Below are 15,290 nucleotides of genomic sequence, written 5' to 3'. Positions count from 1 at the left end.
AAATAAAAACAAAAATTAACAAATGGGACCTAATGAAACTTAAAAGCTTTTGCAAAGCAAAGGAAACCATAAACAAGAGCAAAAGACAACCCTCAGAATGGGAGAAAATATTTGCAAATGAAGCAACTGACAAAGGATTAACCTCCAAAATTTACAAGCAGCTCATGCGGCTCAATAACAAAAAAACAAACAAACCAATCCGAAAAGGGGCAGAAGACCTAAATAGACATTTCTCCAGAGAAGATATACAGACTGCCAACAAACACATGAAAGAATGCTCAACATCATTAATCATTAGAGAAATGCAAATCAAAAGTACAATGAGATATCATCTCATACCGGTCAGAATGGCTATCATCAAAAAATCTAGAAACAATAAGTGCTGGAGAAGGTTTGGAGAAAAGGGAACACTCTTGCACTGCTGGTGGGAATGTGAATTGGTATAGCCACTATGGAGAACAGTATGGAGGTTCCTTAAAAAACTACAAATAGAACTACCATATGACCCAGCAATTCCATTACTGGGCATATACCCTGAGAAAACCGTAATTCAAAAAGAGTCATGTACCAAAATGTTCATTGCAGCTCTATTTACAATAGCCAGGAGATGGAAACAACCTAAGTGTCCATCATCAGATGAATGGATAAAGAAGAAGTGGCACATATATACAATGGAATATTACTCAGCCATATAAAGAAACGAAATTGAGCTATTTATAATGAGGTGGATGGACCTAGAGTCTGTCATACAGAGTGAAGTAAGTCAGAAGGAGAAAGACAAATACCGTATGCTAATACATATATATGGAATTTAAGAAAAAAAAATGTCATGAAGAAGCTAGGGGTAAGACAGGAATAAAGAGACAGACCTACTAGAGAGTGGACTTGAGGATATGGGGAGGGGGAAGGGTAAGCTGTGAGAAGTGAGAGAGTGGCATGGACATATATACACTACCAAACGTAAAATAGATAGCTAGTGGGAAGCAGCCGCATAGCACAGGGAGATCAGCTCGGTGCTTTGTGACCACCTAGAGGGGTGGGATAGGGAGGGTGGGAGGGAGGGAGATGCAAGAGGGAAGAGATATGGGAACATATGTATATGTATAACTGATTCACTTTGTTATAAAGCAGAAACTGACACACCATTTTAAACCAATTATACTCCAATAAAGATGTAAATAAAATAAAATAAATAAATTATGAAAAGTGAGTAAATTTCCAGGTGAGACAGAAAAAACCCCTCGTAGGGCTTAGAGATCAGAAGGTTGTCTCAGAAAAAGGTGGTTCTGCCGGAGGCAAATTCAAACACACCAGGAGAGACAATAAGACAGTTACGAAGGACTTCCCTGGTCGTCCAGTGGTTAAGACTCAGTGCTTCCACCGCAGTGGGCAAGGGTTTAATCCCTAGTCGGGGAAATAAGATCTCACATGCCATAGGGCACAGCCAAAAAGACAAAATAAAAAATTAAAAAAAAAAAAAGACATTTATGAAAAAGGGTAATCCTTTCTTTAAATTCTGACACTAGTCAGATTCTCTGTAGAGCCCAGAGTCTGTTTTGAAGGCTATACTTTGAAATATCTGAATACCCTGAGAGGCAGACATTATGAACCGCCTCTCTGGGTGGTCTGGATTTAAACCTGCTTCAGTGAAAGATTAAGATACAAAGTTATCTCAAGAGTATTCCAGGTCTGATTTTATGAAAACTGCAATACTCTATCTTTCTTGTTTACCTCTTGGAAAAAGTAGATGTTGTGGCAATTTGCAAACTGTATTAAAATTTCTCCCACACTGTTTTATACTTCAGTTACCACTGAAACTGGACTAATTTTTAAATGAAGAATGCCATTTTTCTTTGTTACACTGAACAACTGTTTAAAATCTGTTTTTCTGGGAAAAGGTGTCCTACAAATAAGTTTCTTACCTTTTATAGAGGTTTTGAGACACAAAGAGGTTAAGAAGGCAATCGTGCAGCTTCTGTTTACTTCCCTGCTGCTGGAATAGCCAAGGCAGTTCATCTGCACTCCTCCAAGTCACTCGGTCCTGACTATTAGAAGAGAAGGGACAACATTCAATAATACATTGCTACAATTAGATCACTTTAAAAGGCTACAGACAAATGCTGAAGTAGGAGAGAGACATTTGAGATATATCCCTGACTCTGAGTATAATCTGATGCTGAGAAAACTAGGTCAAAATCAGAAACTTGACCAATCTAACTATGAAAACAAAGTGATATTCAGGACCACTGACCAAACTCTAAAGTTTATTTTCCTAAAATTGAACTATTAAAAAAAACATAAATAGACACAAATATACACACACAGGTATAAACAGACACACACATATTTTTAAACTACTTAAACTATTTAACTAGAATAAAATAAAAATAATAAAATGATCCTGCATTGATACCACTTAAGTTTAAATCTTCAGCATAATATTAAAAGACTGACTTACATAATCATCTTTTGTTCTTTTGGCATTAACAGAATAGGAGAGGACTTAACCTTTTAAAATAATAAGGAAATTTTTATACATTAAGTTACACAAGAAAGAGAAATAAGGACACAGAGGTAGAGCGTGTTGCAGAAGCTACAGAAAAACAACATGGACATTTACAATACCTTAGCTGCATGGTGAAATAGTTGGTTAGCTTTTGCCTATATGAAGAAATAATGGTGGGACCTTCCATGTACTCTAGTCTCACTGTTTCCCAAGCCTATGGAGAAGAAGAAAAAACATTACAGTCTGTTTTCTGTAAGTCACTGTACAATCTAACAATGAATTTGTAAAAAGAAATTTATAATTATTTCAATTTTATAGTTGTATAATAGAAAGAGCATTAGAATACTTTAAAATTTGGTATATATTTATGTGATAAACTGACATGAGAATTCCTGTAAGAACTCAAAATATAATTCAATTCAAACTTCTGGTGAATACATTAAAAATCTGAAATGTGTTTTGCAAAAGTACTAAAAAGAGCAAATTATATTTAAGTGATATACGATAAAGGAGAAAGATAAGCCTGTGAAATTACAAACATTCCACACCTGCATATATAACACAGCATACTCAAGTGAAAGACTTCATTTACATTTGTTTATATGTATAAATCAACCATGGCATTGCAGATGATAAGAATTATATTGGTATTTCTGTGGTATCTGTTGTGATTTCTCCTATTTCTTGTTTCATTTGGGTCTTCTCTCTTTTCTTCTTGGTGACTCTGGCCAGAGGTTTGCCAATGTTTTAAATTTTTTTTTTAATTTTATTTTTGGCTGCATTGGGTGTTAGTTGCTGCACGCGGGCTTTCTCTAGTTGTGGTGAGTGGGGGCTACTCTTTGTGGCAGTGTGTAGGCTTCTCACTGCGGTGGCTTCTCTTGTTGCACAGCACGGCTTCTAGGTGCACAGGCTTCAGTAGTTGTGGCACGTGGGCTCAGTAGTTGTGGCTCATGGGCTCTAGAGTGAAGCCTCAGTCACTGTGGCACAGGGGCTTAGTTGCTCTTCGGCACGTGGGATCTCCCCAGACCAGGGCTTGAACCTGTGTCCCCTGCATTGGCAGGTGGATTCTTAACCACTATGCCACCAGGGAAGTCCCGAGGTTTGTCAATTTTGTTTACCCTTTCAAAGAACCAGTTCTTGGTATTATTGATTTTTTTCTATTGTTTTTTAAATCTTGATGTTATTTATTTCCTCTCTGATCTTTATTATCTCCTTCCTTCTGCTGACTTTAAGTTTTGTTTGTTCTATTTCTAATTCTTTTATGTGGTGGGTTAGGTTGTTTATTTGAGATTTTTCTTATCTCTATGAACTTCCCTCTCAGAACTGCTTTTGCTGCATCCCATAGATTTTGTATGGTTGTGTTTTCATTGTCATTTGCCTCAAGGTATTTTTAAATTTCTTCTTTGATTTCATCATTGACCCACTGGTTTTTCAGTAGTATGTTGCTTAGTCTCCATGTAATTGTTTTTTTTCTCATTTATTTTTCTGTGGTTGATTTCTAGTTTCATGACATTTGTGGTCAGAAAAGATGCTTGAAATAATTTCTATACTTTTAAATTTGTTGAGACTTGTTTTGTGCCCTAGTATGTGGTCAATCCTAGAGAATGTTCCATGTGCACTTGAAAAGAATGTGTATTCTGCTTTATTTGGGATGTAATGTCTTGAAAATATCAATTAAGTCTAACTGTTCTATTGAATCATTTAGGATCTCTGTTGCCTTATTGATTTTCTGTCTCAAAGATCTGTCCATTGATGAGAGTAGGGTATTAAAATCTCCAACCATTATTGTATTCCCATCAATTTCTCCTGTTATGTCTGTTAGTATTTATTTTATGTATCTGGGTGCTCCTATATTGGGTGCATATATGTTGATGAGTGTAATATCCTCTCCTTGTATTGATCCTTATATCATTATATAGTGTCCTTCTTTATCTTTCTTTATAGCCTTTGTTTTAAAGTCTATTTTGTCTGATATGAGTATTGCAACCCCACTTTCTTGTCATTTCCATTTGCATGAAATATCTTTTTCCATCCCCTCATTTTCAATCTATGTGTGTCCTTTGCCCTAAAATGGGTCTCTTGTAGGCAGCATATTGTCAGCTCTTGTTTTTTTCTCCAAACTGCCACTGTGTCTTTTGACTGGAGCATCTAGTCCATTGACAGCTGAAGTAATTATTGATAGATATGTATTTATTGCCATTTTAAACCTTGTTTTCCCATTGATTTTATATTTCTTCTTTGTCCCTTTCTTTTTCTTTTTCCTTTCATGGTTTGATGATTTTCTTTTGTATTATGCTTAAGTTCTCTTCTTTTTGGTTTTTGTGAGTCTACTGTATGTTTTTGATTTATGGTTACCCTGTTTTTCAAGTATGTTAACCCCTTCCTATATCTACTTGCCTTACACTGGTAGTTACATAGGCTCAAACACATTCTAGAAAAAAAAATCTACATTTTCTTATGCTCTTCTCCCATGTTTTATGATTTTGATGTCCTTTTTTACATCTTCACGTTTGTCCTTTTGCTGTTTGTTGTGGTTCATGTGTGATTCTGTGAAATTGTTTTTTTTAATCTGTGTACTGGCTTATTTAAGTGATTTACTTTCCAATTGTGGTTTTCTCTTCCCTAGATTCTTACTTCTTTTCTATTTAGATAAGATCTTTCAATATTTCCTTTAGTATAGGTTTAATTTTTGCTTGGCTGAAAAATTTTTATCTCTCCTTCTATTCTAAATGATAATCTTGGTGGGTGGAATTTCCTAGGTTGCAGGTTTTTCCCTTTCAGAACTTTGAATATATCTTGTCACTCCCTTCTGGCTTGCAACACTCCTGTAGAGAAATCAGCTGATAGCCTTATGGGGGTTGCCTTGTAATCAACTCTTTGTTTTTCTCTTGCTGCCTTTAGAATCCTCTCTTTATGTTTAACTTTTGCCATTTTTATTATAATATGTCTTGGTGTAGGTCTGTTTGGGTTTATCTTGTTTGGGACCCTCTGTGCTTCCTGAACCTGGATATCTGTTTCCTTCTTTAGGTTTGGGAAGTTTTCAGCCATAATTTCTTCAAATACATTTTCAATCCCCTTTTCTCTTTCTTCTACTTCTGGGATCCCTATTATGCATAGATTGGCATGCTTTGTATTATCCCATAGGTCTCTTATATTGCTTTCATTTTTTTTTTCATTTGTCTTTCTGTCTGCTGTTCTGATAGGGTGATTTCCATTATTCTATCTTCCAGATCACTTATTCATTCTTCTGCATTATTCATTCTGCTATTCATTGTCTTAAGCTCAGTTTTGATTTCAGCAAGTGAATTTTCTAATTTTTCTTGGCTCTTCCTTATAGTTTCTAGTTCCTTTTTACAGTAATCTGTATTTCTATCAATAGTCCTTCTTAATTCCTTCAGTATTTTCATTACCTCTTTTTTGAACTCAGTGTCTATTAGACTGAAGAGGTCTGTTTCGTTGTTTGTTCTTTAAGAGGAATTCTCTTGATCTTTTAATTGGGAGTGGTTCCTCTGATTCATTTTACTTATATTTCTCTTGCTCTATGAGTTTAGGAGAAACAATTTTCTACTGTGGTCTTGGAGGGCTATTTTTACATGGCAGCATCCCTGAGTAGGCTGTGTGGGTTTAATATTTTTTGGTGCAAGGCCGTAAGAGAATACTATGAACAATTACCACAAATTCAACAACCTAGAAGAAATGGACAACTTTCTAGAAACATACAACCCATTAAAACTGAATCAAGAAGAAATAGGTAACTTGAACAGACTGATAACTAGAAGTGAAATAGAATCCGTAATTTAAAAACTCCCTACAAACAAAAGTCCTGGGTCAGATGGCTTCACAGGGGAATTCTACTGAATGTACAAGGAAGAACTTATACCAATCCTTCTCAAACTCTTCTAAAAGACTGAAGAGGAAGGAACACTCCCAAAAACACTCTGTGAAGCCACCATCACCCTGATACGAAAACCAGACAAAGACACTACTAAAAAAGAAAATTACAGGTCAATATCTTTGATGAATATAGATGCAAAAATTCTCAACAAAAATGTTAACAAACTGAATCCAACAACACATAAAAAAGATCATATACCACAATCAAGTTGGATTCATCCCAGGGTCACAAGGATGGTTCAACATACGCAAATCAATCAATATGATGCACCACATCAACAAAAGAAAAGACAAACATCACATGATCATCTTAATAGATGCAGAAAAAGCATTTGAGAAAATTCAATATCCAATCATGATAAAAACTCTTACCAAAGTGGGTATAGAGGGAACATATTTCAACATAATAAAAGTTATTTATGACAAACCAACAGCCAATATAATACTCAATGGTGAAAAGATAAACACTTTCCCGCTAAAATCTGGAAGAAGACAAGGGTGACCACTCTCACCACTTCTCTTCAACATAGTATTGGAAGTCCTAGCCACAGAAGTCAGACAAGAAAAAAAGTAAAAGTATTCAAATTGGTAGGGAAGAGTTAAAATTGTCATTATATGCAGATGACATGATACTATATATAGAAAACCTTAAAGACTCCACACAAAAACTATTAGAACTGATGAACAAATTCAGTAAGGTAGCAGGATACAAGATTAACATACAGAAATCCATTGCATTTCTTTATACTAATAATGAAACACCAGAAAGGGAATGTAAAAAAAACAAAACAATCCCTTTTAAAATCACATCCAAAAAAAAAAAAAATGGAGGAATAACCCTGACCCAGGAGGTGAAAGACTTTTATGCTGAGAACTACAAAACATTAATAAAGGAAACTGAAGATGATTCAAAGAAATGCAAAGATATCCCATGCTCTTGGATTGGAAGAATTAATATTGTTAAAATGGCCATACTACCAAAAGCAATCTACAGATTTAATGTGATCCTAATCAAATTACCCATGACATTTTTCAAAGAACTAGAACAAGTAATCCTAAAATGTATATGGAACCATAAAAGACCCAGAATTGCCAAAGCAATTCTTAGGAAAAAGAACAAACCCTCCCAGACATCAGACAATACTACAAAGCTATAGCAATCAAAAACATGGTATTGGCACAAAAACAGACATATGGATCATTGGAACAGAATAGAGAGCCCAGAAATAAACCCAGACACCCACTGTCAATTAATCTTCAACAAAGGAGGCAAGAACATACAATGGGGAAAAGACAGTCTCTTCAGCAAGTTGTGTTGTAAAAGTTGGACAGCCACATGTAAGTCAGTGAAGTTAGAACACACCCTCACACCATACACAAAAATAAACTCAAAATGGCTTAAAGATTTAAATATAAAAGACATGGTACCATAAAACTCCTGGAAGAGAACATAGGCAAGACATTCTCTGACATAAATCGTACCAATGTTTTCTTAAGTCAGTCTCCCAAGGCAATAGAAATAAAAGCAAAAATACACAAACAGGACCTAATCAAACTTACAAGCTTCTGTACAGCAAAGAAAACCATAAAAAAACCAAAAAGACAACCTATAGACTGGGAGAAAATATTTGCCAATGATGCGACCAACAAGGGCTTAATTTCCAAAATATACAAACAGCTCATACAACTCAATAACAAAAAAGCAACAGAATCAAAAAATGGGTGGAAGACCTAAATAGACATTTCTCCAAAGAAGACATACAGATAGCCAATAGGCACGTGAAATTATCTCATCATCGTTAATTATGAGAGAAATGCAAATCAAACTACAATGAGGTACCACCGCACACGAGTCAGATGGCCGTCATTAAAAAGTCTACAAATAACAAATGCTGGGGAGGGTGTGGAGAAAAGGGAACCCTCCTACACTGTTGGTGAGGATGTAAGTTGGTGCAGCTACTATAGAAAATAGTATGGAGGTTCCTTAAAAAACTGAAAATAGAATTATCATATGATTCAGCAATCTCACTCCTAGGCATATTTCTAGACAAAACTATAATTCAAAAAGATATATACACCCCTATGTTCACAATAGCACTATTTACAATAGCCAAGACATGGAAAAAATCTAAATGTCCATTGACAGATGGACATTCATGAAAAAGAATGAAATAATGCCATTTGCAGCATGGATGGACCTAGTGATTATCATACTAAGTGAAGTAAGTCAGAAAGAGAAAGACAAATACTGTATGTGGAATCTAAAATATGACAAAAATGAACATATCTGTGAAACAGAAACAGATTCACAGACACAGAAAACAGATTTGTGGTTTCCAAAGGGAAGGGTGTGGGGAGAGGGAAGGATCAGGAGTTTGGTATCAGCAGATGCAAACTAGAATATGGGAAAAAAAAAGTTATATTAGTCATTATTTACTATGTGCTAGACATCATGTCTAGGACCTTACCAGGATCAATTAATTATTTACCACCTCAATTAATTATCTTTACAACCCCTGAGGTAAGCTGCAAACATCTGCCCAAGGCTCAGAGAACTTGCCCAAGGTTACATTAAGCTGTGAAGAGCTGGGCTGTGTATTGAGGCAGAGTGACTTACAGAGCCCAAGTTCTTAAAACATATATAATATACCAGCAATTCAATGAAATATAAAATTGAAAAAACTACCTTTTAAAGTAATAGCCATTTCACAAAGGTACTTACTTCATAGGAATAATATTAGCCAAATTTGGTATCTAACCTAAAATCACTGGAAAAAATTTTTGTAATGCCAAATTTGAGATTTCAATTTTGTCTTGTAATTGAAATATTTGAAATGATGTGGTATTATATAGCATAATACATATGCGATGATATGTGGACATTTCAATAAGTGAAAAAACCTTATTAAGATAACATTTACCTGTAGATGTTGAAACTTGAGCAAACCACAACCATAAGTCAACAAACACATTTTGTGTAAACTGTGAATAAGGGAGGTCAAGACAGCCCAGGATAGCTCAGGATAGAATTCCATCAATTCTGATTCACTCACACCATTGTGACTAACATTTACAAGGCAGAGAATCTAGGGAGAAAAAAGAATTAACAATGATTATAAAGCACTTCTATTAGTAACTAACAGCCATTAAAATTTCCACAATTCTTTTAAACTTTTTAACTTATTTGAATTTATCATTCAAGTGATTTAATAAACTAAGAAACAGATTTCTTAAAATAAAACACACTTTCCAAAAGGCACTAATAAGATAGTGTACATATAAAGTCTAGCACACCAAAGATAACACACATATAGAAAAAGTTTAGTGAAAATTAAAACTGCAGGAAATGTATTATTAAAACTAATGACAGAGTTCTGATTCTGGGAAGATGGTGGAAGAAAACAGTCCTCCTACTACAAATGCCTGTTAATGTCAGATAACATGTAACAAAACATTTCCAAAAGCACAACTGAACCTGCAGAAAAGAAAGGGAAATCCCCCAAGTATCCCAAATAAATAGGAAACTGAAAATTAGAGGGCTAAGTGCTGGAGCTGCTGTCCCTGGGTGAAGTGAGGAGAGAGGATAAGCAACAGTCTCTTAACTTAGCTTGGGTTTTCACACCCACCGTCAGGATGGACGGGGAGCCTTTAAGCTCTGTGAAGCAAGGAGCTGGAACTATGATAGAATGCTTGCCAACACAGGGACCTTTCAAAGGCTGTCCCCTTAGTGATGGAGTGCCTGAGGGAAACAGCGAACAGACAGAAGACTGTGGGCTTAGAGGCAGAATGAAAAGTCAAACCCAGGGGAACCCCCAACCTGAGAAATAGACATAAAAATGGATCCAGGTTAAAACTATAAGAGTTCTGCAAGGTTGCTAGTAAATTTCCAAAAATTAAATTGAATAACCAGAAACAAACAATTTTAAAATGTTATTTTAACTATAAAGTCCTTAGAAACAAATTTTAACAGAAAATGTTTAAGACTTTTATGGGGAAGAAGATAAAATGTTATTGATAATCATCATTCAAGAAGATGACTAAATAAATGGAGAGCTATTTAGCTTTCCATGAAGGAGAAGACTTATATGATAATTTCCCCCAACTTAGCCTCTAAATCCAACCCAACTACAATTAAAATTGCATATTGACAGGAATAAAGACACAGACCTACTAGAGAATGGACTTGACGATATGGGGAGGGGGAAGGGTAAGCTGTGACAAAGCGAGAGAGTGGCCTGGACATATATACACTACCAAACGTAAAACAGATAGCTAGTGGGAAGCAGCTGTATAGCACAGGGAGATCAGCTTGGTGCTTTGTGACCACCTAGAGGGATGGGATAGGGAGGGTGGGAGGGAGGGAGACGTAAGAGGGAAGAGATATGGGAACATATGTATATGTATAACTGATTCACTTTGTTATAAAGCAGAAACTAGCACACCATTGTAAAGCAATTATACTCCAATAAAGATGTAAAAAAAAAAATTGCATATTGAGTTTCCATGGCACTTGCTGAGCCAATTCTAAAAATACATGTGGGAAATTAGCCAAGACAACTATGGAAAATATTAAGAGGGGGTTTGCCTAACCAAATATCAAAGCTTACTTTAAAGTTCTAATAGTTAAGACAGTGGTATTGACAAGGAATAGTAAATTGGAACAGAAGAGCCTAGAAACAGACTCTTGTTTATATGTGAGCTTGATATTTGACAGATGGCATTCCAAATCAGTAGAAAAGATGTATTAAGTACAATGAACAATTAACTAGCTGTATTTTAAAAGACTGAGAAGTAGCTTCCTGGGAATTCCCTGCCGTGGCCCAGGTTCAATCTCTGGTCAGGGAATTAAGATCCCGCAAGTCATGTAGCTAAAAAAAAAAAAAAAAAAAGAAGTAGATTCCTTCCTCACACAATAAATAAAAATATATCATATGAGTTAAGGACTCACACATGAAGAACAAAATTATAAAATATTTTGAAGGGAAAAAAATATAAGAATACTTTTATGATAGCAAAGGATTAAAAAAAATAAGATACAACAGGCATAAGCCATGAAAGAAACTGTTGATAAATCTGACTTCATTAAAATAAAACTTTGTATAATGACGCCATAAAGTTAAAAGACAAGAACAGGAAAAAGACACTGAGTTGCAAACTCTATAACAAAGGATTTGTATTCAATATGTAGAACATTTAAAAACTCCTAACAGATCAACAAGAAAAAGTCAACTCCGTTAAAAAATGGGTAAAGGACTTGAACAAGCAATTCACCTAAGAGGAAACAAGAATAACCAAGAAGCATGAAAAGATGAAAACTCTCCATGATAATCAGGAAAATGCAAATTCCCCGAGATATCACTTCTGGCCACAGCACACTATGGTAGTGGGTATAGTATATGCTCGAAACATATTTAGCATTACACGGATTTACTGTTTACTTCAATTCACACACAAATACAAACAAGGCAAAATAATCTTCACTTTATAAGTTTATTACACTTTACCTGTTTCATTAGCTCTTTATCCGTATCATTTGTCATGGACTCTTGGATAGATCGAAGAACAAGTCTATATAATGAAACAGTATCTTGACACTGGAAACACTGAAGAAGGATTTTATCTAAATTGCCTGCTCTCCCAGCACTGTTGGAATTGAGAACAGATTTAATTTCTTACAGTCTGCCAACATCTGTGAAAAACTTGGGGTAAATAAAAACAGTGCTCTATTTTAACTCTATGTTTTGTACTGTTTAACTGATAACAACAGGAATTCAGTAAAACATGACACAGGAAAACATTAGTTTTATGGGGCTGCTAGAGTCATCACAGTTATTTTAGTGTATTACCATTTAATTCAATTCAATAAACATATGCTGGGACTTAACTATGTATCAAGTAATTACTATACATTATGGAACATAAAAATGAGTAAGACATGGTTCTTATCACCTAGAGGCATGCTGCCTACATACAGGAAGCAGGAAAATAATTATAAATAAGTATTATTAGTTAGCCATGCAAATTAAATTAAAAAAAATAGAACCAGAATTTGGAAAACATCAGGCTAAAGAAAATCAGTAAATGGGGTTTGTTTTAAAATATTACACAATATTTACCAGTAGTTTCCTTTTTAAATACAAAGATATGCAAAGAATAGGGAAAAAACAAAAAAATGGTTCCATAGTCCCTCTTAAAAGAGATAATTTCAATAACTATTAGGAAATGCATGACTCTTGAACTGTACTTATGCAAGCCACTGATGTTCACAGATGTACCGCCACAACTCTGGGGACAGCGAAAATATCAAATATCATGGACAATTCAAAGTTTCAGAAGATTTTTTTCGTTTCAATTTGGTGCTTCAGGTGAGAATGTGGAATTAAGAGACAAGAGTACTAGATTTAGTGTCTAGAATATGAGTTGTGCTAGGATTACAACCTACTGTGATGAATACCAAAACAAGTGTTGATCTTTTTACCTCTGGTTGCGAACAGACAGAGTAGGTGAGGCTGTACTGAAGAAGAAGTAAAAGTAGTAAAACTCTCTACTGCTTATCTAAAGGCAAATTATGAATGGATTTCTAAAATAGAAGACCAATTGTAAGATGAAAGGTTTATCAGGACGTGGGAACAGAGACAATTAAAAATTCCTACCTACATACCTACCTACTGATAGTGAAAGACACCTGAAATAACATTTTTATGCCTTAGTTGTCTCCTCACTTTCTCAAAGCTACGGGCCTCAAGGAGGCGACAATGAGCACTCCTGGGTAGGCCCCAAATTGAGGCCAAAGATGGCCTTCTTTTGCAACCTCCAGTCAGGAGAAGGTTATTGTGATGAAAACCAGACAGATATATCCAACAAGTTCTGATATTCAAGGACTAGCAGCAATCTTCAGTCATAAGTCACATTCTCATGGTTGTTAGTATCACTGTTAGAATACACAGAATCTTAGTGGCCCAAGAGATTGTCATAATGATCAGTTTTCAGTTTCACACGGTGAAGAAGCGTTCTGCAGCAAACACAAACATGCTGAAGATGACATAAAATAACCACCACTTACCACGCAATCATTTTGCCGAAAAGAGTGACATAAAGGGCATTGCAGGTTGTAGCAGAACGACAGTGTCGTTCTAGCTTCTTCTCCTGCACCAGTTTACCAAAAAACAAAACAGAAATACAAAACCACCCTGGAATTAAGCGGTCTTTACAACCAAGCCATCAACAAATATCCCTGCAGAAATAACACGGTTCCTGCCACCTCATCAGCGGCATCACTGCCGTGTGGTACTGGACCACAGATGCCATCAACATGCAAATGCTTTTTTGCTTTTAAAATACTGCTTAATATAATATAGTAAACTTTAAGACCAAAGTTTTTTTTATTGCTTCTTCTATATCTGTTATTAGTTTAAGAGTAAATGCATTTAAGAAAGTAATTATTACTAAGTTCCAATTTTCCTTAGAACCATATAGAGTACTAAATTGAATTTTAAGTCTCATATAAGGTGTTTTTATAAGGAAAGCTATAGAGAGTAAAAGAAAGCAGCAAAATTAAAAATACTTACCTGCTCTTTACTCAGTTTAATGTCTACAGAGTGGCATTCTGCGATTATAATAGATTTTGCATCTTTAGGATTTAAAGGGTCAAGATGAAGTGTAGGCCACAACCTTTTATTTAAAGAAAAGAAAAATGAAATTCTCTTTTAATAATACAACAAAGCTGTAATCTACCCACAAGACTAATCAAAGTCCATTACAAGAATTAAATTTTTATACTGCCTTCATAAAATAAACAAAATTAATCTCTGTTAATCATATTAATAGTATTTCATTTTTTAGCAATTAATCACAACAAACACTGTTATAAATAGCTTATACACGAAGTGTATAACATTTCCAGTTCTATACCATCAGTAAAACAACACAGGTATTAGTGTCTGTGAGGAATAGTGTCAGACAGTCTTCGTCCACAGATTACTTGTAATCCAATTAGAATTTACACCCTACAACATCCATTCTCAATGGCGTGGTGAAAATTGTTTGTTGGGGAGGGGAAATCTTACTCTCTTTATGCATAAAGCAGAAATATACACACATATTTATTTATATTCATGAATTGATATATGATATATGTATGGTATTAACACTTCTTGGTAGGTGATTAGGAAGAAAATCACTAACGGGCTCCTAGGGTGGAGAGGCAAAAATAGGTCAAGAAACACTGCCTTACAGAACTCAACCACTGCATCCCTTTTTGAGGACTGTTAAGGTGAGCTTACATTTCAGGACCACAGGTCTCTGGTCTATTTTTCCTAGCCCGGCCTTCCCCGTTTTCCTCACCCATAAATTTAACTGCCTACTAGACATCACCAATTGGAGCTACAATCGGCAACTCAAACAAACCATGTCCAAAGACAAAAGTCATGACCTTTGCTCCACAAACCTGCCCATCCTTTGTGTTTCCCATCTCAGTTCATGGAACCATAGTTTACTTAATTTCTCAAGCCAGAAACCTGGGAGCTATCCTAGCTTTCTTTCTCACATCTCTGATCTAACCTCCCACCAAATCCTATAGATTGCATCCTTTTCTTGAATTTGTCCACTTCTCCCCATCCTCACTGACATCATATGAAAAATATGAGAAATACACATATCAAAAACCTTTCTTTGTTTATACTTTAAAAAGTTCATGTAATCTGAAAGAATTAAATTTAGCACTTACCTCCATGCTGGAGGGCATGTTTCCACATTCACAGAAACAATTACTCTTACATTCACTGGCAGTGGATCTATCAGCCATTTCATGTGTTTTTCAACTTGCTTAAAAATATAAAAACAAAATTCCATCTATTAATTCAAAATATTTCAAAAGCAACCCAATAACAGA

The 15,290-nt window shown here is 35.2% G+C and overlaps 1 protein-coding gene across 7 annotated transcripts in view; it reads right to left on the bottom strand.

Annotated features, from left to right (window-relative positions):
• Nucleotides 1–15,290, bottom strand: part of NPHP3 (nephrocystin 3) — a 50,485-nt gene that overhangs the window by 16,121 nt on the left and 19,074 nt on the right. For all 7 annotated transcript variants that reach the window (XM_067737790.1, XM_067737787.1, XM_067737788.1 and 4 more), the window contains exons 13-19: nt 15,126–15,223; nt 13,969–14,071; nt 13,464–13,546; nt 11,905–12,043; nt 9,322–9,486; nt 2,626–2,720; nt 1,923–2,045 (exon numbers count right to left, since the gene is read on the bottom strand). In XM_067737790.1, coding sequence (XP_067593891.1) covers nt 1,923–2,045; nt 2,626–2,720; nt 9,322–9,486; nt 11,905–12,043; nt 13,464–13,546; nt 13,969–14,071; nt 15,126–15,223 — 806 coding nt within the window. The remainder of the gene's footprint in view (nt 1–1,922; nt 2,046–2,625; nt 2,721–9,321; nt 9,487–11,904; nt 12,044–13,463; nt 13,547–13,968; nt 14,072–15,125; nt 15,224–15,290) is intronic.

This window comes from Pseudorca crassidens, chromosome 5 (assembly GCF_039906515.1).
Source record: "Pseudorca crassidens isolate mPseCra1 chromosome 5, mPseCra1.hap1, whole genome shotgun sequence".
Taxonomy (NCBI): domain Eukaryota; kingdom Metazoa; phylum Chordata; class Mammalia; order Artiodactyla; family Delphinidae; genus Pseudorca; species Pseudorca crassidens.
Note: the sequence above shows the minus strand (reverse complement) of the source record. Positions and strands in the feature narration are given on the sequence as shown.